A 22,707-nucleotide genomic window follows, 5' to 3' on the forward strand; every position below is an offset into this window, starting at 1 on the left:
GCAACCTCTTTTTAGTTTTACTTTTACGATTTGCATAAATGCATGGGGGCACATACACACATGTGGCCTTGACTGGCTATTGTCAACCATGTCATCCAAAAGCATTAAAGAACAAGGGTACTTGTGGTAGCCATAGAAACATCACTGAATTCAGTCACAATCAGCTGGAACTTTGTGATCCTTTGAGACTCTGAGGCACATTAGTTTCCCTAGGACTCTTCATCCAATTACATATGATTTCATCTTCTTGATAGTGGTTCACTGTGATTGGTTTTGATTCTCACTCATTTAGTTGTGCTCATCCTTCTTTCTTAGTGAAAACTCTCACTTCCATCTAGTGGCAAATAGTCATGTTCACATAAAACATGTTTCTTGGGATCCTCTCCCTCCAGAAAAAAAGAGAAAGTTTTAAGGGAAACGTGTCACCAGAGGACAGAGACACGGTGGTCCCTGTCAGGCAAGGAGAGCCTGCTATCTGTTGCTCACATGGACGTGTAAACTCATCATTCTCTGCTGCTAAATTTTCAGTTCCTGATATTATGCTCTGATGTCATTATTATTCCAGAGCAAACATAAACCAAAGAAAAAGACATGTCAGAAAACAGAGGTGCATGATTATAAGACTAATTTTCAGTGAAAGCCTTTGGCACAGCTGCTCCTGTCTACAGCACCTTCCTTTCACTCCTCGTCCAGCTGCTTCCAGGGCATCCTTAGCTACCACCACTTCATGAAACATGTTCTGTGCAAAGTCTACAAAACTAACCACCCCCAAATTTAGCGACTTAAAACATCATGATGTTCTGGGTCAGAAATTTGGGGAGAACACAGTATGACTGGCTTGTCCTTTCCCACTGGTGTCTGGGGCCTCCATGAAAAGGTGGAAAGTTGAGGTTATGGGGACTATTGCCTGTGGTGCCCACACATGCCTCAGAGAAGCCAGACCCTTATAAAGGGCCCCACTCTACCATTAGCAAGAGTTCCCACAAACTGAGCAGCACTACCTGGCCTTCAGAGGGATCTCAGGATCCCACCATACACTGTGGGTTAGAGCAGTCATGATGCCCCAGGTTTAAGGGGAGAGCCACTTCTCTTAGTTCCCTCCAACCGCAGGACTCATCATACCTTTTGGTAGGTTTACTTCCGTTCTCAGTAGACTACAAGCTCCTTAAAGAATGTATTCATATTCTCCTCCATTGTTCTTACTATAGTTTGGACTCATGATAGTCACTGATCAAATATTTGTTGAATAATTCATCCCACATAAGAATATTGATGGATTCTTCTCAATCACTTCTCATATTTGTTGAATTATGCTGAATAATCCATCTAGCATATGCTCACTTCTTTACAGTATGTTAAATAAAAAGAATTTCATTCTATAGTAAAATATAGTACCTTCTAGCCAACACTTCAAGACATCTACCCATGAAGCCTAGATTACCAACAACCATCTTCCAGAGTTAACATCACCTTACCCTTTTTAAATTTTCCTTTTAGGCAGAAAATTTACTTAGTGGTTTATGAATGTCCTGAATATGTCAAACATTCTCCCTATTGAGCATTCCCTCTATACTCAATTTAAGAAGCAGGGCAATCTGAGATTTTAATATTCATAAAGCAAATTGGCTTATAAAAAAGGTACAGCATTCTCAGATCTGCAGTGGCTGATCATTCAGGTAATGGGCAATATTCAAACATGTATGAAGTTTTATAAAACTTGAGTTAAAAAATTCAATATTGCATAGTTATAGCCATAGGCTTCCTCTTGGGTAAAAATGTATCCAGATAGGTGTAAAAGCAGTATAGTTTTAGTTGGAGACCATTTCACTCCAGTTTACTTTGCCAAAAGATAGGGTTCTTAGGCCATAATTAATGTCTAGAACTAGCTGGCATTTGGTGACTATGCACACCCCTACCATCAAAATGGGAAGTGTTTTATTATCTTCACCATGATATACACAAGCTTGAAATACCAGTAATCACTGGCCATTGAAGAAAACCTCTTTATGTTGCTGAGCTGAGTAACACTTACTGCTTTTACTAATAGAGAATGAAGTGGCTCAGAATCCTGAGGCAAGAAATATAGAACAGTAACTGAATAACTTGTCCTGGATAGATGCTTTTGCTTGGCTTCCTAGAGTGTTCACATCCCTAAAACTGAAGCGTTCACAACAAGAGTCAGTAAACAAAAAGATAACACAGGATACTCTTAATTTCAATGCTTTCCCACTCATGCATTATGATAATTAAACTTCATAGAAATAATCCTCTCTTATCTATCTTCAATATAGGATAAACAGAGGATAAACTAATAGAGGCCATTACTGAAATAGGATACATATTTGATTTGGAGGGGAAAGGCACCCTCCATGCATTCTCTCAACCAAGAGAAATTCCATAGGGAATAAGAATTCTGAATTGTAACAGTTTAATCAGTCAGATGGCTCCTACTATAGCATCACCACAAAACAACTCCCGGGTAAAAGATCCAAGTAGGGACGCCTGGGTGGCTCAGTTGGTTAGGCGGCTGCCTTCGGCTCAGGTCATGATCCTGGGGTCCTTGGGTCGAGCCCCGCATCAGGGTCCCTGCTCAGCAGAGAGCCTGCTTCTCCCTCTCCCTCTGCCTGCCACTCTGCCTACTTGTGCTCTCTCTCTCTCTCTGTCAAATAAATAAATAAAATCTTTAAAAAAAAAAAAAAGATCCAAGTAAACCTGCCAGAACCAAACTGCATATGCTACCAGTCAAAAACTAATCATCTCTCCTTAACAACTTATGCTTTTTTATTACTTTTGTGAATTCCTAGATCATCGTAGTACACTCATACCATAATATCATTCATGGATTTTGTATGCTTCTTTCCTGTTTGTTACAAGTGCATTGCAAAATCATTGTGAGTAGCTAAGAAGCCTCAAGGCCTTTGACAGTTCATATAACATTAAACAGAAAATATGGCAGTTGGATGCCCTTGTCTGAAGTACTCCTCTTATTACAGTCCATCTTTGCACCCGCCATCTCTTTTTACATGAGCATTACTCCTAATTGCATCAATATTACATGGAAACAAATACAATTTGCTTCTAGTAATAAAAGATAGAAGAGTCTGAACACACAGTAAACAGTATGCTTGTTCATCAGAAGAGCACTTATTAAGCAGCACAGAATTTTCTCCTACAGTTAGACACCATCATTCTGCATTGCTTCCCTTTATTAAGTTGCTGTAAATTTTATAGCATAGAATGATACATGTAGAAAAAAGTCATATTTTAGTGCCTAAAACAACTGAAAAACAAAGAGATTCATTTACCCTTCTTCTTAGTAAGAAAAATTATATTATTGTTAGAATTAAAATATCTTCATTATGTATCTTTTGCTTATTGAAATAATTGAACTACTCCAGACTGCCATGTTTCTATGATGTGTAAAATTATGAACAAACACCCAAGACACACTTCTCTCAGCAAATGGTCTTCAGTGAAAGTCCTGGGCTCACCATCAAGATCTTCAAGGGCACTAAATATTTCATTGTAGATAGAACAGTCTGTTTTCTAACATGTTCCTGATCATTGTATTTCACACTCTCTGAAACTTGTCCTCACTCTAAGTACAAAACTCACTCTTTTGGCTTCATTACAAACAATATAATACTGGTTATTTGTACTATTCAAAGGACTTGGATGAAAGAACAAGCATGACTCATTAAATAATACTTGAGATGTGCACATTTAAAGTCTAGTTCCAAGATTTTATTGTTATTCTGATAAATATGGTACTATTAGTAAGAAATGTTTGCATATCAGCTAATAACTTTCAGGATTCGTGGAACCATTGCCCCTATGGAGCCAGGAATGAAATTACTCTCACCTAAAATGTGTGGTTGAGAATGGGTGCAAGGATGAATTCTCCAAAGGAAAGGCACCTGTTGGGGAGGTGCTGGAGGGAGGCAGAGGCCACCACTCACTTCACTCATGGAACAGTTTCACAGTGGAAGAGATGATGATCATTCCACCTTAAACATGAAATGAAGAAACCAGAAGTAGAGAGTCACAGGTAACATGTTGATATTTCTAGAAAATATCTGTACTTCAAAGAATGCTCTGACAGACATAAAATTTGTTTTTTCTCTTTCTCAGAAAGAATAATCATTGAGAGTTTAGCAAGATCAATGGTTTGGGGAATGACACAAGAGTCTTCAGGGATAAGCAATGACCAGCATTCAGCAGCATCCCATGCAGTTATTGGGTATAGTCTTCATTTTATACATTGAGAAAAAAGAGAGCCCTGGAGGCTTGGGGCTTAAATGGTTTGCCCAAGATCATATACTTTCTTAGAGTGAGAAGAAAACAGGTATTCTGATTCATGGCCTTCCATGATGCCATGCCTGTGCAATTTTAAAGGCTAATCAAAATAAAAAAAGACAAAGGAACTATGAGCATTACCTTCTCCTATTTTGCACTCTTTTTATTAAAAGGTAAATAAGATAAATCTACCTAGGGAGTATCTTTCAGGAGAAAGAACATACAAATAAAGGGGTTTGGAGTTTAGAAATAAGAACGTATATTTGAAAATGAAAGGGAAACTTGTGTTTACTTATCTTCAGATTCAGTCATTTTTGAAAAATGAATTATTGTACCCATTATTATTGTTGCCCTAAACATAATATATTTGCAAAATATTTTTCTAGTAAATTTTCCCCTGTTTTTCAATTCTGGGAAGTTCACAGGAAATCTGAAATGCAACAAGACTCATAATGAACAACCAAGGCAGATGTTTGTTTGTTTGTTTGTTTTAAATGCTTCTGGTGTATTAAAATCTATGAGATTATTCAAGGATAATTAAATGTAGTATTTTTTAAAAGGAATAAAAGCATGGTATAATTTTATGGGAAAAGAAAAAAATGATTAGAGACAGAAATGGGAACAACTCACAAGTAAAATTTTCTTTCATTAATAGATTTTTTTTGCACAAACCCCATTTTAAAAGAAAAATGAGAGAAAGTATTATAGATAAACAACCTCCTAGAGGTAAGAGTAAGAGGCAAAAAATTCTTTATCAACCTGCCTTCAAACAGCAAGTATGGTATTTTGTCAGTCAGTGATTTGTGAAGTAAAACTTGCCTTAGACTCCAAAGAGTGAATATTCCAAAAAACTATTAAATTACTTTTAAATTTTACCATTAAATTTTTATCTCATTTGTTATTATTTTGGTGGAAGTTTCTACCCCTTTTTTAAGATAAAGGAGAAGCCTTTCTAAGCCTATGTCCTTTTCCTATTTCCTCCTCACACCCAGGAGAAACTGAGTGGCGCCATTGTTTTGGCCCTGAAGCAGAGACCCCAGGACTCTTTTATTCCTTCATAGGAACAACGGCCATCAGTCTACTCTCTCCAACACTGCTCTAGGCTCCCAATGTTAGCGTTGAAGGGCAAAACAAAGGCTTGCAGACAAGGCCTGGAGATGGGGAGTCTTGGCATAAAACAAAACAAAACAAAAACAAAAGCAAAAGCAAAGTCACACAAGGGACAAAAGGTATGAAGACCCCGTTGCCTGGGCTACACTGAGGGAGGGAGAGGGCGGGGGCTGATGGGGTCCAGGAAACTCAGCCCTGGGTCGTGGAGAGAAGTATCTGGAAGGGGACCATGCTGCATGCACTTCCCCGAGACCCTGGACCCAGGTGTTGGTCTCCTTTCCTCTCCTCCCCCTCCCTTGCCCCACCCCTCTCCTTTCTCTGCCCTACCTTGCACCTGTGCTCCCCTCCTGACAGCAAGATCTCCTTGCTTTCCTTGCTGCTCTGTCACGGAAGTCCTGCTGGGTCCCCATGGCTGTCTTTGCACCTCAAACATGGCCACTCCATCTCGGCCCTAGGTTCCTGCCTATCTTCTCTCCTCATCTGTTTTTCTCTCCTCTTTCAAAAGCACCATGCTTGTCATGCTTACCCCAAACCTTTGGTCCCTACTTGGCATGCTCACCCCAAACCTCGGAAACCTGCTCCTTCTGGTCATTCAGATTCCATGACAAATGTCTCTGCCTTAGTGGCCCCTGGACCACTCCATCTAAACAAGCACATCCTCCCACCCCAAACCCATCTCTCTTGCAGCACCCTGTATGTCATCCATTGGAATGTAAGCTCCAAGAAGCAAGGGCCTTCCCTGTTTCTGTCCCAGCAAGGAGCAGGCTCCAAGCTGAATCTGTAAAATGACAGAATAGTAAAGACAATGACTGACTCCCAGGGGAGCTGTCAGGTCTGCTGGAAGGATCTATGCACATGTATGTTTTCCTACATTATTCCAGCCTGGAACACAGGAAATGCTGCATGGACGCCACTGTTGTTAATGGTAATGCTCTTAGGTATTTTACCTAACAAATGCTTACTGAGAATCGCCTATGCTCCAGAAACTGTGTTATGAGCTGAGGATGGAGTGTTAACAAAGATACAATGATTCCTGCTTTTGTGGAGCTTAAAAGTCATGGGGAAAACATTAAATAAGTAAACATAAACATTGATTAAAGTTGTCAAGAAGCATTTAGAAGTATATAGCGGCAGGATCTAAACTCTTAAACTTTTAAAAATAAATTTATAGATGCTTTACTCACATCTTAAAGTTTGATGACTGCTTGATCATATTTATAAATGGACCCACACCATGATGCTTGGTTTCTCTGGAGACCTGTCAAGAGGCTCCCTTCCCCCCAGACACTAAAGCTGGCTAGAGATTTTAACTAACTCACAAGTGGCTTGCTTTTCCAACTTGTCCCCTCCCCCTTGCTTCCAGGTACTTTCCTGGTCTCCAGAATTTCCTGCTCCTTTGTAGACTCCTGCACTGTACCTCCCTAGGGATCCTCTTTTATTTATTTTATATGTTTAATTAAACTTTATATTTAGTTTATTTTTTTTTAAGATTTTTTTTATTTACTTGACAGGGAGAGACACAGCAAGAGAGCACAAGTAGGAGGAGTGAGAGAGGGAACACAAGCAGGGGGAGTGAGAGAGGGAACACAAGCAGGGGGAGTGAGAGAGGGAGAAGCAGGCTTCCCGCTGAGCAGGGAGCCCGATGCAGGACGCGATCCCAGGACCCTGGGACCATGACCTGAGCCGAAAGCTCAGACGCTTAACAACTGAGCCACCCATGCGCCCCTTAAACTTTATATTTAGAACTGTTTTTTTTTTATTAAATTCACAGCAAAACTGAGCAGAAAGTACAGAGTTCTCATATATCCCCTGTCCCTTCCATCCACACAGCTTCCCCAGTTATCAATATCCCCATCAGAGTAGTGCAGTTATAACTGATGAACCCACACTGACACATCATTATCACTCAGAGTCCACAGTTTATATTAGGGTTCACTCTGGGTGTTGTACATTCTACAGGCTGACATGTATCCACCATTGTAGTATCATACAGAATAGTTTCCCTGCCCTAAAAATAGTCTTTGCTCCACTTATTCATCCCTCCTCCCTTCAACCTCTGACAACCACTGATCTTTTTATTGTCTCCATCTTCTTTTATTTTTTAAAAATCTAGAGTTTCAGGCTTCCACAGCTGTGTACACACACACACACACACACACACACACACACACACACATACACAGACGACCTAAGATTCTCCTTCTTCCTTACACATATCTCCCAAGGGAAAAATGAAGAGAGCATTTTCCCACAGTATAAATCTCAGAATTTTTATAAATACACACTAGAATCTGGAAAAAACATACAATTTATAATCTATGGTTTTAAGTGGCATAAAACTTTGTTCTAACCTCTGACATTCACTGCCAGAACTACGAACTGTTTCTGTGTTATAATCAGCAGACACTTTGAAGAGTTTCCCCTTCTCCATTATACAAATATGGTTGCTAAAATAGTGTAGTGGCTTTGGGATCAGAACAAGATCCAAGCAGGATGACCATAATATCAAAACAAGTGTGACTCTATACTGGAAAAAGGCAAATCTATAAATCTTATCAAAATGTTAAAATCTACTAAACCTACTCTCTAGGCTAATAATTTGACTGTCATGTATTTCTCAGACTCTATAAAAACTTGAATTTCAGAAATAAATAACACTTTCTAAACATTGAATCATTTCAGACACAACCGTAGTAAAATCATGCTTAAGAATATTTCCAGTGCTTTCTCAAGAAAAGTAAGCTTTTGGTTTCAAGAGACATGAGTTGACCAGTTTCATAATCTTTGTAAATAATATTTATACTCTGCCTTATTAAAATAGAGAGAGAGGGAAAAAAAGAGGACCTTTTAGAATTGATATCTGTACCTCTAGACTTTAATGACTATAATAATATTAGTGCTAATTGCAGCAAGTAACATTTAAATAGTTCCCAATACACGGTAAGTAGTATTTTTACAGAGGAGAAGGCTGAAGCCAAAGAACTTCAGTTACTTGTCCAAGGACATGCAGCCAATAAATTGTGAAGGGAGAATTCAAATGTAGGCAGTCTGGCTCCAGGGTCTGTGATCCTAACTACTGAGCACACTGCCTCACAACTAGATCTGTTAGTCTGAAATACATTTTAGGCAAAACATAAACTTACTAAAATTCTTCCTCTAGCACAGAAAAATACTGGGAAGTCATGCAGCCATATGTCTTCAATAGGATTTTATTCCAAGTGTGACCGGAATCATATCACAAGTATACAGTCCATACTAGCCACGAGGTACCATGCACACTGCATTGACATGACATGCAGTCACTCAGAATGATCCCCTTTTAGAAACAACAGTGCAGGACTTGAAGTTCATAAAATGAACGGCCATTCTGAGACAGCGAGAGAGCGCCCAAGGGCTGGGGGGGTAACAACTTCAGCCTGATGACATTCTCAGGCCCTGGCCAGGATTTCATTGTTCAAATCTGCTGGAGGAAGAAAAGTGCAGAACGGTACGCAAGAAGTTTTGCATCACCTTCACCCCTGCCAGTTTGGGCAATTCTTTAAATTTAGAGTGCCAATTTAGACTCCCCTTAGTAAAGTTAGTTAGCTTCCGGCTGCCTTTAGTCCAGGTTAGTACTGAACTTGACCTATCACACTGGATAAAGGCAAATGGAAATTCAGTCATGGATGCAAAATCCTTCATATGTTTATTCTTAGATATCAGATTCTTTGTATGGGTCCCACTCTCAATATAATAACCTGGAAGTCTGACTCAGATTCAGCACTAGATTACAACTCTGCTGATGTCACACTTAGAAAAAAATGGTATTCTGTTCTGACAGAATTCCACTTCCTCTTCTTTTGCATTCAGGAAGTTCAGAGAGATTAATATTAAATGAAAAACATGATCAGAAATAAGACAAGTACAAAAAAGGGAAAACACAAGATTTAGAAAAATAGATGGGAAACATTGATTTTTATCTTCTCCCGTAACTATTAGCTATTAGCCACTTGAAAACCTTCCTGGAAAAATATGAGGGATAAGTAAATAAAATACTACTATAACCAATTTTGGGGAGTTTTAACAGTATAATAAGTGATGTCCCTGTTTTCTTGGGAAGCTCCTTGTGAGCACTGTTGAGTATTCCCATGGGCCCTGAGTTATAATCCCTTGTTGGTGGCCGCTTTTAGCTGATTTGGAACATTTTAAAAATAAATTCTCAATGTTGCACCAGCTTTTCATCTATGCTTGTCTTTAGAGGTGGCCAAATACAGATGATAGCCAAGTCGGCCTCTCTCCAACAGGGAGGATGGTAGGTGAAACAAGAAGGAAGCAGCTCCAGGTGGGAAGGCCCTCTGATGCATGTATGTGGGGTGAAGAAGAAAACAAACCATCTTCTAGTGCACCAACACCTTGTTTCAAACCAAAGGGACCAACTTGAGAAGCAAGGATCTTCATAAGTACCTCCTCCCTGTCCCTGTACTACAGTATCAGTCAGTGCTCCGATAACCCATTTCTACTTGCTGGAATTTTGGCCTCCAGTTCTCTTTTCTTCTTTACCTCATTTCCCCTAAGGTTTTTTGTGTCTAGGCATCAGTTTTCTTCTCTCAGCCTGCAGTTCAAGAGCATATTACATAAGGCTCTTACAAGAGTAGTGACCAACACGGGAGAAGCAGTAGGTAAGGGTCAAAAAAACAGAAATCATTTTAATGCAGGCCAAACAGAGCAGTCTGCAGCTTTCTTAGAAGGTAGGGCATGTTTTCACCACCTCTCAAGTTTCATTTTGCCAATTGGCTCATTCATGCATTCAACATATTTTATGTTGTCAGGCCCTAAGAGTTCAAAAAGAAAAGATGTAATCTGTCTTCTCTGCCCTGGCAGGACTTGGTCTGTCAGGGAGATAAGTTAACAATCCTAATCTCATGTGACATGTTCGCTGGTCAAGACAGGAAAGGTATCTCCCAAAAACTGGGAAGAAGGGAAAGGAGATGGAGAAGAATCCCCAGAGGTGAGCTCTGAGTTGACCTCTGAAGACTAAGCCGAAGTAGGCCAAGTGAGGAAAATGGGGCTTCATGCATTCCAAGCCAAAAGAGCAGTGTGTACAAAGCCCATCGGCTTCCTGCATCTCTGGACTTCCTGCTGTACCTTCCTAGAAACACAATCCATATAAGTTCTAATTACACCAGGGGCTCGACTAGTACTAACTTAATTAACTGATTCAGTGGTCCTATTTCATCTATGAGGGCACAACATTCCTGCAAGATAAAATGGATGACTTTCATTGGAGTCTTATGTGATCTAATACAAGGGAAGATCATGGAAAATGCCAGGATCTGGAAAAAGCCAGGATCTGGGAATCTATCTTTGGGAGACCTCTAAGTTTTTTCCAAACCATGTGTGTAGGCAGCTGCCTCTTCTAATTACTCATGGGCTCACAATCCAGGTGAAATTGGTAAATGAATCCTAAAATCTGTGTCCTGCATTTTCAAAATGGGGCAGAGAAGGAGGGCCCTAGGCTCATCTGGTACCACAAACACAGCTAGATAACTATTAAATCATCCTAAATACCGCAGAAATCAAACTGAAGACTGAGAGAACAAATTCCACAACTAAAGGGAGAGAAGAGGCCACAGAGAAGAAGATAGGCAGTGTGGAGACTGTGGTTTAGGGGAGAAACAGATCCTGGCTGCTGCAGATGGATGGGACTGTGGTGGAGGAGAAAGGCAAGAGAGAGAGGAGCACATGGGGAAATGCACAAGGAGAACATTTCCCCAAAGCCATTGGCCTGGAAAATGAAAGAGTCTGGATTTTGTGAGTGCTTGCAGCCAGCAGGATTTGAAGCCTGGCGTTTTAAAGGTCAGAGGGTTTGGCTGGGATAGAGCCCAGAGGGCAATGCCCTGCTCCTGGAGAGAAGGCAGGCAAACAACCTGGGGCAGGGGGGATGGGGGGGGACGGCATGGAAACAGCAATCTGAGGAACAACACATAGTGGGGAGACTATTCACTCTTCTCAGAGTGCATGAGAGGCAGCATGCATGGAGACACCTCTCTGGGAAAAAAGGAGCTGACTGGCACCATTTCCCTCCCCTGCCCCTCAGCATAAACATAGAACCACTGCAAAAAGCAGTGCAATGCCAACATTGGCTGCCTAACTTACTTATACCAAGCCCCACCCACCCTGTGCTCTGGCCAGACTGCCCTTCTCAGTCAAACTTGACTCAATCCCAGCATAGTGGGCCCCTCCCCCAAAAGACCAGCACAAGCCCCTGCACATACCACAGAAATACAATTATAAGATAATATTATGAAAAATTACATGTCAACAAATTAGACAACCTGGAAGAAATGGACAAATTCCTAGAAACATGTGAATTACCAAAACTAAAATTACAGGAAGAAATAGAAAACTTGAACAGACCCATAACCAGCAAAGAAACTGAATCAGTAATCAAAAACTCCCAACAAACAAAAGTCCAGGACCAAATGGCTTCCCAGGGGAATTCTACCAAACATTTAAAGAAGAGTTAATACCTATTCTTCTCAAACTATTCCAAAAAATAGAAGAGATAAGAAAACTTCCAAACTCATTCTATGAGAGTAACAATACCCTGATACTAAGACCAGATAAAGTCACAGGATACAAAAATCAACGTACAGAAATCTGTTGCATTTCTATACATCCATAGTGAAGCAGCAGAGAGAGAAATCAAGGAATTGATCCCATTTCCAATTGCACCAAAACCCATAAGATACCTAGGAATAAACCTAACCAAAGAGGTGACAGACCTGTACTCTGAAAGCTGTAAAACACTGATGAAAGAAATTGAAGATCACCCAAAGAAATGGAAAAACATTCTATGCTTATGGATTGGCAGAACAAATATTGGTAAAATGTCTATACTACCCAAAGCCACCTACACATTTAAAGCAATCCCTATCAAAATGCCAACAGCATATTTCACAGAGCTAGAACAAACAATCCTAAAATTTGTATGGAACCAAAAAAGACTGCAAATAGCCAAAGCAACCTTGAAAATGAGAAGCAAAGCTGGAGACATCACAATTCTGGACTTCAGAGTCTAGAGTGCTGACCATTACACCATGGGCCCACAATTCTGGATTTCAAGTTATATTACAAAGCTGTAGTGATCAAAACAGTATGGTACTGGCATAAAAATAGACACACAGATCAACAGAACAGAATACAAAACCCAGAAATGAATGACAAGTATATGGTCAAATAATCTTCACCAAAGGAAAAAATATGCAGTGGGAAAAAACACAGTCTCTTCAACAAATGGTGTTGGGCAAACTGGATAGCAACATGCACAAGAATGAAAAGTGGACCACTTTCTTACACCAAACACAAAAATAAACTCAAAATGGATTAAAGGCCTAAATGTGAGACTTGAAACCATCAAAATCCTAGAGGAGAACGCAGGCAGTAACCTCTTTGACACTGACTCTATCAACTTCCTTCTAGATCTGTCCCTTGAGGCAAGGGAAATAAAAACACCACTATTAGGACTATACCAAAATAAAAAGCCTCTGCACAGTGAAGAAACAATCAACAAAACTGAAAGGCAATCTATGGAATGGGAGAAGATATTTGCAAATGACATATCTGATAAAGGGTTAGTAGCTAAAATATATAAAGAACTTATAAAACTGAACACCCAAAAAAGGAATAATCTAATTAAAAAATGGGCAGAAGACATAACAGACATTTTTCCAAAGAAGACATCCAGATGGCCAAGAGACACATGAAAAGATGCTCAACATCACTGATCCTCAGGGAAATGCAAATCAAAGCTACAATGAGATATTATAACCTCACACCTGTCAGAGTGGCTAAAATCAACAACACATGTCGGCGAGGATGTAGAAAAAGGGGAACCTCTTGCACTGTTGGTGGGAATGCAAACTGGTGCAACCACTTGGAAAACAGTACAGAGGTTCCTCAAAAGGTTAAAAATACAACTACCTTACAACCCAGCAATCACACTACCAGGTATTTACCTGAGGAACACAAAAATACTAATTCAAAGAGATACATGCACCCCAATGTTTACAGCAGCATTATCTACAACAGCCAAATTTTGGAAACAGCCCAAATGTCCATCGACTGATGAATGGATAAAGATGTGGTAGAGAGAATGGAATATTACTCAGCCATAAAAAAGAATGAAATCTTGCCATTTGCAACAAAGTAGATGGATTTAGAGACTATTGTACTAAGTGAAATAAGTCAGACAAAGATAAACACCATATGATTTCACTCATATGTGGAATTTAAGAAATAAAACAAAGAAGCAAAGGGAAAGAGAGAGAGAAAGAGAGAAAGAGAGAGAGAGAGAGAGGGAGAGGGAAACCACGAAACAGACTCTTAAATATAGAGAAATAAACTGATGGTTACCAGAGGGGAGGTGGGGTAGGAGGATGGATGAAATAGGTGATGGGTATTAAGGAGTGCATTTCTTGTGGTAAGTACCTGGTATTTTATGGAAATGTTGAATCACTATATTGTACATCTGAAACTAATATTATACTCTATGTTAACTATGCTGGAATTTAAAAACTTAAGAAAAAAAAACTTAAAAAAAAAAAGATCTGTGTCCTTACTCTTAGAAACCATTTATACAAAGTATTATGGATGTCTATATTATATAGATATAGCACTTTGCAGCAATTGAGGTTAAATGAGGGTCTTTTGGTTCTGCCTGTTAAAACAAATGAAGTTAGTAGACTTAGGAATTTTTTTTAGAGTCTCTTTAGCTGAAATAATGTTCATGTTTTTCTTGTTTCCATTTTAAAATCCAAACATAAAACTTTTTTTTTCCTACTCAGATGAAGAATCATTGGGAGAGGGAATGATACAGTGATCCAAACTGATCAGATGGAACAAGAAAACAAACGATTTTTGAACATAACTCAGTTTTTCACTGCAGAGTCTGGAGTTAGACAATAAAACTGTTTATGTCATTTGTTGTGGCTTCTCTCTTGCCTGAAGGAAGGGCAGAATATTTAAAATGTTTAAATGTTTTCATATTGCATTTGGAAAAGGTCTCATGATTTGAATTTTGGTCAGATATACTCAACTTCATGTGATAGCAAGACGAAGAATATGCCTTCCATGTATCACAATAAACAATAGTTTATTGTGTCTCAGAGTGGGAACATACAGATTAAATAAAGAACATACAAAAATGTTTACATTATATCAGTAACCTATTGGTTTTGGATGAACATTTTGATAACTTAAACCTGAGTCACTGCTATGGACTGAATGCTTGATTCTCCTCCAAAGTCATATGTTGAACCCTTAATCCTCCTGTGGTGGTATCAGGAGGTGGGGCCTTTGGGAAATAAGTAGGTCTTGAGGGTGGAGACCTCATGATGGAATTAATGCCCTCAGAGAGATGTCTCTCTCTCCACCATGTGAGGCAATGAGAAGGCAGCCATCTCATTGGACCAGGAAGAGAGCTTTCCCAGCCTCCAGAACTGTGAGAAACAAATGTCATTTACATCACCCAGTCTATGATATTTTGTTATAGAAGCCTGAGCTGACTAACACAATCGCCTTAAGTAAATTTACCACTCCACTGAATAAAAGAACACTTTATAAAAATTATTTGTTGAAGATGCCATTGAAGCAGTGGAATAAATTAACAGAAACATCTAGTTGCTCAACAACCACTGTCTCCTTAACTTAATTCCTATAAGTTTCTCTCTCCCTTTGGAGCCAGAAACATCAGACTCATCCCGAGCCTGGGCTGGGACATCTGCTGCAGCAGTGATAGCCTCCAGATGCCTTGGCTGTGAGGTTTATAGTCTCTGTCCTGCTCAGTTTTCTCCCTTTCAGATAAGGTCTGCATCCTGCCTCATCCATCTAGACATCAAGCTCTCAGTTGCTTGCTTACACTAATCTGTTATCGAACACCTCTCCTTGCAACTGCAAGCTCCAACGAAAACATACCCACTCTCTTCTCTTGTATCTTTACTCCTCCTATGTAACTTCCATTCCCTTTGCCTACCACTCACACAAAACATTCTCCATCCTTTAAAAAACAAACCAGGGGCGCCTGGGTGGCTCAGTTGCTAAGCGTCTGCCTTCGGCTCAGGTCATGGTCCCTGGGTCCTGGGATCGAGCCCCACATCAGGCTCCCTGCTCATCGGGAAGCCTGCTTCTCCCTCCTCGCCCCCCCCCACTTGTGTTTCCTCTCTCGCTGTGTCTCTCTGTCAAATCAATAAATAAAATCTTTAAAAAACAACAACAAAAACAACAATATTCCTTCGACCTTCTTCTCTTCTAACAGCTTGAAGGCAAAATTTGCACTCTGCTACCTCAACCTCTTCTGCCAGATTTGACCACCCTCCTCCCTCTTGAAATACAGATAGCACTCGTTTCTGGTACTCCTACTTCTTTGGTTGCTGTGTTCTTCTCTGACCCCTCCTTCTTTTGACCCCAGGGCCAACACACCGCACAAGTGCAGGGGGCACCATTCCCAGCACAGTGTGGAGTTGAGGAGTGTACAGACTTCACAACCACAGCTGACCGTCCTGGCTCTTGCTTACATATGTGTTCCCTTGACTGTGGGGCCTTCCAAAATCCTAGCCTATGCAGACTTGTCTCATTCTACAAGCGCCTCCTGGGAAAGCACATTTCCTCCCTCCAGCTGAATTAATTGCCACTCTTATCCCAATGACTCTCAAAATCGTATCCCTTGCCTCCCAAGCTTACTATATTCCTAAGCCTCTACCCTCTCCACCAGGATGCCCGAGTAAAACTCAAATTTTCCCTATTCTTCAGATTTTTCCCTCTTTGTTTGTCATTTACTTTCACTGTTTACATTACCCTATCAAGTTGACAAACCAGGACATTCACCATCCTTTCTTACTCCATAAATACAAAACAGATTGGTCTTTCTTGCATCAGACCTGTACTGTTACTCAACTTTTTATATATGCACTAGCTCTCTAACTAGAACAGGGACCTCACCTTTGCAGCCTCATATTAACTACTCCCCCAAAAGCTGTTATTGTGCAATGCTTCCCTTCATCTCACTTATAGAATCTATAGTAGGGATTGAAATGCAGAGTTCAGTATAGAAAACACTATTCTCACAATGGCTAACTGAACATAATAAAAAAAGAAAACACTATTCTCTTCCATTAATTTAATCAGCATATATCATCTAAGTACAGGCTATTGTAGGAAATCCTGAGACGAGATCACTTGGATCCTGGCATCACTAGGCAATTATTCATTCCTATTTTGCCGATGAGTATACCAAGACTCAGAGATGGGGATGCTAACACTTCCTTGGTAGAGGCCAAGTTCTGAAATCTGGGAAAGCAAGCCTACTACTCCTTAATCCTTGCAATCTGGCTTCTATTCCTATCTGGCAAAGCTGCTTTTGCTAAGTCATCTGCACCATCCAATCGTCAAGTTGTCTTTCACTGTCCAAGCTGGACTCTGCCATACCTTGGTCACACCCTTCTGGGAAACATCCTGCTGCCTTCCCTGAGTTGGCCAGCTCACTTTCTCCCCTTCAGTGGTGTGTTCCTGTCCCACGCCTCTGCCCTGCACCCTCCCTGGTGCTTTAGGGGAATGCTCAACAGCACAGATCTAAATCGCCAGGTCCCCATAACTATCTGCTGGACTTCTTCAACTATTTGTCCCACGGGAGACTCCCAAATTAATATGTCCAGAAAGGACTCATTTATCCCCTAAACTAATTCTCCTGTAGGTTGGTTTTACTGAAGGATGACTCCTAGACATCAGGGGTGGGTCACACCCTAGACAGTGATGCCAAGAGCTGGCAGTGTTTATCCTCCCCACGTATCTAGCCCTGCCCTCTCCTCACTGTTCCTCCACCCGAGATCCTCATGTGGGCTCCATGAAGACTCAACCCACCTTCTAGAACAGGCTCTTCTAGCTCCTCTCTGAGGACCAAGCCGTCCTGAGTCATTAGGGTGGTGAGGTTGCATCATGTTAGGCCCCCAAGACTGGAGGCATTTGCTGAAATAGTGTACCCTGACTTATTAAGTAGGCAATGAAATAGGAAATGTATTTCAACTTTTAGTTCCATTTCTCTCCCCAACTGGTCAACAACTGGGGTAGGTTTGAATTTAGATATAGTTTAGCCGGGTCCCTCATGCTTCCCTTCAACCATGCCAAATGGGAAAAAGTCTAGGGAGTCCAGGCCTGCTCACTAAGTGATAACTCAAAGCCAGCAAGTTATGTCAGTTGCAAAAAAGTTATGAAAAATTCTGTTTCAAAGGTCAAAGTAACCCCTGAGGGTTAAATTTAAGAAAAAAAAACTACTTGTCTGATTGGATTGGAAACTGGAAAGAACTGAAGGAATTCTATTTTCTTCTTGAACAAGATGACATTTCTATCAGCTGGATAAATGTTTTCATGACTGAACTTGTCATTTTCCCATTTGCCACCCCCAGCCTTCCTCCCAAGGTGGGTATATCTAGAGGGCTAGGCAAGGTTTGTACATAAAGGAAATGCCTTAAATAGTTAAAACTTCACACTCTACATATTTATAAATTTAAAACTTTTGGGGAAATTCTCATTTTTTACATTTTTCTAGTGGAATTGAGATGGTTTTTAGAGTCTGTTTAATCGCAGTCCCTGAGTTCAACCAAGGCTCAGTCTTTCACTCCTGGGAATTCAAAGAACATCACATTTCTTAAACAGCAGCTGAGATTCTGGAGGTGCAACCTAATGACCTGGGGCTGAAGTAAAATCAACTAAAGCTACACAGGACTTCTGATTATTGAATAGGCTCCCTAAAGTTCATTACTAGAAATTTTTTGTTTGGTAATTCCAATTCTGAAAGATTTGCTTTACTAAAATACACAGCATGAGGAATGAGAGTTTCTAAATGGTAGCGGCCTATTTGGTAAATGATATTTGCTTTGAATACCCAATGATATCTTTATAGATGGAATTAAATTAAAATTAGGGGGAGTAGTTCTTTCATTTTTCTAAACTTGAAACCCTAACCATAATCAGTCATTAAGTATAGTGGAGTTTCCTTACCTACAGTTGAGAAAAGTATTTTCTGTATTAAGGTTAAAATTTTAAAAACATGTAAAGACAAACTCAAGAAAGTTATACTACTACTAATTAACATTTACTAAGCACTTTGGCTATGTTTATTTATCTTGTTTCCACAGTTAGGATGACAACACATATATATTTAAGTGAGGTTTAACAAAAACTCTCAATGCTGCTGCTAGGGAGGAACTGGGCCCGGCTCCATTTGCCTTAGCTTCCAAAGGCTGATTGGCTCTTTCTCTTTCAGAATTCTTACCTTAATGCAGTTAGTAGTGTACCTTCATGATATTGCTTACTTGAAAACAATCCTATGTCAAGGATTTGGAGCCCAAAAGAAGTAGAGCGCACCAACTTTTATAAACTTTACATATATTTCTTGGCCTTTATTCTATTTCTCTAATAGAGGTCACAAGCAGAAGGTCCTGGGATAAAAGTAACCTACAAATATGTGTGGTTGGGCCTGTGTGCTGTTGCCTTTCACATAAAAAAATTTTAATTATCCTCTAAGATTTAAAAGTTAGGGTATTTCATTTTTGACTTCCATATCCTCTTGAAAAATATGGCAAGCTCATTAACAATAGGCCCAAATTCCCACAGGGCAGCGATGAGCTCAGGAGCTGGCCGGGCCTTGCCACTGGCTCGCCTCTCCCTCCTCGCGGCCCCCACAGACCCAAGCCGAGGTTGTTTGCAGTCCATCATACTGCTCACGCAGTGGTTTGTCTTTCATCCACTTACTTTCATCCACCTCGCATTACTTTACCAGCTAGCTTCCTGGAGGTATTTAAGTTTGCAGCTCCTATCCTTAATTGTAAACATAATAATAGCAGACCCTTCCATGGTGCTTAGTAGGGCCAGACACTGTCCTAAGTGTTTAGCATGCACTAACTCATTTAATCTTCAGAATAACCCTGGAGGGTGAACTTATTAGCATTCCCATTTTATGGAAAAGGAAACCGAGACATCAAGAAGCCAAGAACTCACCTATGGCAACACACATTTCGTCTGTAGGGGTATCTGTCTCACCGGCGGGCCCAGTCTGGAACCTGAGAACCCAACCATTGGGACTTATTTCCACATGTAGTGGACGGCTCTTCACAAGTACATCAATAGTGTCCTTTCAGTTCTGTCCATATGTCAGGAGGAGAGTGTCTAATGAGTGCTAATTATTTCTTTGAAACACCTAAGAATCAAAATTTTAGGTCCAGATTGGACCTTAGGTAGCCTTTTATTTAAGTCTGTGGCACTTGATTAGACAAGCTGCCCCTTCTGTAAGGCTCTGTTACTTTCTATCAGAAACCGCTATTACAAAATGACACAGGGATGGTTATAAGTCCACCAAAGGTCTTTCTGGTGCTGTGCTGATTGCCTGTGCTGATGGTGCAGTGGTTCCCGATTCCAGAACCTGTCTTATTACTTTTTAAAGTAAGACTTATTTTGTTATTTGTAAGCATATGAAACAAACAAAATGCTTAATAAAAATTACCATAAAGATGTATGGCAAATACCTATCTCTTATTCTACACAACTACCAACCACTAACTTCAACTTTTCATTACCAAGCTAGATTCCTCATTTCATGATTATGACCAAAAAAAAAAAAAAAACCAGTGCTGATCTTATCTCATATCTCAAAATCCCAGGAATGTTAAGCTATTTCACTCTGCTCAAGAATGGACTTGGAACAGTGAAAGGAGTTCTCTTCCATGGACATGACATAATCTGCAAAAACTTTACCATGGAGAGGTGAACCCTTCAAATCAGCATGTCCTTTCAGTGTTTTTCCTTCTCTTGTGATGTAGGACTTGAAAATTATGATAATAAAAGATCCACACTTCACACATATCATTTAATTTAATCCAAATGTCAATTCAATGGTACAGGTTTATTATCTCCATATTGACAAGGATTTGAACCCAAGTCCATCTGATACCTGTATTATGGTTTATTCTACCATCCCACTACCAACCCATAACACCTCCTAGATGCTGATTAAGTCACTGCTCCAGAAGGTTTCCAAGTACCCAGTGCTCTACTGGACAGGGTCTGCTCTGTTAAACCAATAGTCCTTCAAGGGCCTGAGGTTGACAGCATCACCCACCTGAGCGGCACACGCAATACAAAGCCCGACAATGAACAGAAGAAATGCAAATTGCCAGCACATAATAAGTTGGAAGCACATTACGAAGCTAAATCAGTTCTTTTCAAATGGTACAGACACATGGTGACCTAATTAGGAGTCCAAAGGATTTTGGAGAGGATGAAAGGAATAATCTGAGAATCTATGCAGGAATATTCTTAAGTTGGAGATGAAAATTCTCAACAGTAAGTTCTGGAAGATGTTGGAAAAGATAACAGCACCTAGTGTAAATATATTTATTTCAACTCATCATTGCTCACATTTTCTAGTCTAACAAAGCAGAACCACTGAGTTGTTTGAAACGTGAAAACCCTCTTCCGATTATACAGCAGAGACCGCATCAGGAATCTAGGTTAAAAGAAAAGTGCTCAGTCTCAGTAGAGGGCAATGCAAAAGTGCTGAACGGGAATCTGTGTGAACTTACAGGACTGTGGTCTGCTGCGGCACCTGAGGAATGTGATCCAGCATCAAGTGCATGCAGCGGACGGTGCTCTTCAAGCAAAGGCACCGGCTAGGGCAGGGTAGCACTGGCAGGCACCACACGACCAGAAGAAAGCAAGTGGTCCAGCAGAAGAGTCTGGACTCCATCGCTCCACCCGCTGCTGGAAGCGAAGAAGCAGGAGCAGCAGCAGCGGTGGCGGCGGCGGCGGTGGCTGCGGTGCAGGACCTGCCTTGCAGAGGCAGGCCTGCCGTGCGGAGCGGAGCCGGGCTTGGGAGCCCCAGCTAAGCGCAGCTCCCAGGGAAAACTCAGCCTCTGACCAATCCAGGAGCAGGGAGATCACATTACAGGGCGGAGGGCGCCCGCCGCCTCTAGGGGGCGCTGGACTCTCAGGGACGCGGAGAAGCTTGTCCGTGCCAAAGCCGCTTTAGGGAACAAACGTACTCTATTTCGGCAGCATAATGCAAAGAGAAACTTTTCCAAAGTTGCTTCCACTGCACATATTATGTAAGCGCCAGCCTCTTAGCCCCTAGTTGTGCTTTTTTCTCCCCCTAGCTGTCCTTTTGAAGCGCAAGTTGATTATTTATTGAATCAATGCGGAACAGCCTTTCTTTTCATCTGGCAGTATTACCAAATCCTAAAGGGCAGACAGAGTTCTAATTAGTTGATCTAGGCTCACATTTTCCTTCCCTGCTCCAAAGTATGCTTTCAAAAAATGGTTTCATTTCTTCCTATATATTCTACACCTGAAGCCCAAAGCATTTCACTCATGAGATTCAAACCAGCTACTTCCAATTTCTTCCTTTAATATTTAAAGCTGTTAATGTCTACACCATGAACTCCTATACCAACATGCAGAGGAGACAAATTGATAGACAAACATATGTGTAAAGTAGAACGAGGCCGAGCCACCGCTGGGCTCAGTGGCCGCACCGTTGGCTGTAGACGCATTTTTCACCAGGTTTTACTGGCCACGGGTCACTGAGGTGAGCAGCCCTGAGGACACTGGCAAAAACAGACTCCAACAAATAGGACTTAAACACGAGTTTTTTGGTCACTCTAGGCAGGTGTTTAGAAAAGGTTTTTGCTTTTAACCTTAAAGCCTAAAATTTCCAAACAAATCTTTTCCCTAAACTAGCACTTTAAAAAATGTAAAAGTAATAGAAAAACAAGTTAAAACTTGGGATGGTCCAATGTAGGAAACAATCCCAGATGACCGGACTGGGAGACAAATGTAATGATTGCAGATCTAGTTTTGTCAAACTTTATCAACCTTATGGAGGAAAATAAATTTATTTGCCTTCTTTCCAGTAATTTTTCAGTCCCTTTACATCCTACAGTGGGTGAATAGTGCCCTCTTTTGGCAAAATGTTCACACTCAAATATGTGGGGCTTTATTATTTTATTAAAATACAGAGATTGCAAGAAAAAAAAACTCTACGAACAAGAATAATTTTAAAACAAACCAAGTATGCTTGACAATTGTTCAATGTTTATTTTTTTGTCTAAGTATCGAAATAAACTAAAAAAGCTAATTTCTTCCTTTCAATCCCATGCCTTACAATTACTGTGCTTTTGCCAATGTTTGTGACTTGGAGGACTTGGATGAGCAAGGCATACAAGTTTGTGCATTGTTTTCAGTTCAAAACATAATACTAGCTTGTACTGATCGAGC

The 22,707-nt window shown here is 40.5% G+C and overlaps 1 protein-coding gene across 2 annotated transcripts in view; it reads right to left on the reverse strand.

Moving 5' to 3' along the window:
- The window catches only part of PXDNL (peroxidasin like), a 481,521-nt gene extending 460,232 nt beyond the window's left edge, over positions 1–21,289 (reverse strand). For both annotated transcript variants that reach the window (XR_003517612.2, XM_027581093.2), the window contains exon 1: positions 21,018–21,289. Coding sequence is in view for 1 of the 2 variants with exons in the window: in XM_027581093.2 (XP_027436894.1) it covers positions 21,018–21,181 (164 nt within the window). In the remaining variant the exon portion in view is untranslated. The remainder of the gene's footprint in view (positions 1–21,017) is intronic.
- Between the last annotated feature and the right edge of the window lie 1,418 nt (positions 21,290–22,707).

This window comes from Zalophus californianus, chromosome 4 (genome assembly GCF_009762305.2).
Source record: "Zalophus californianus isolate mZalCal1 chromosome 4, mZalCal1.pri.v2, whole genome shotgun sequence".
Lineage (NCBI taxonomy): Eukaryota > Metazoa > Chordata > Mammalia > Carnivora > Otariidae > Zalophus > Zalophus californianus.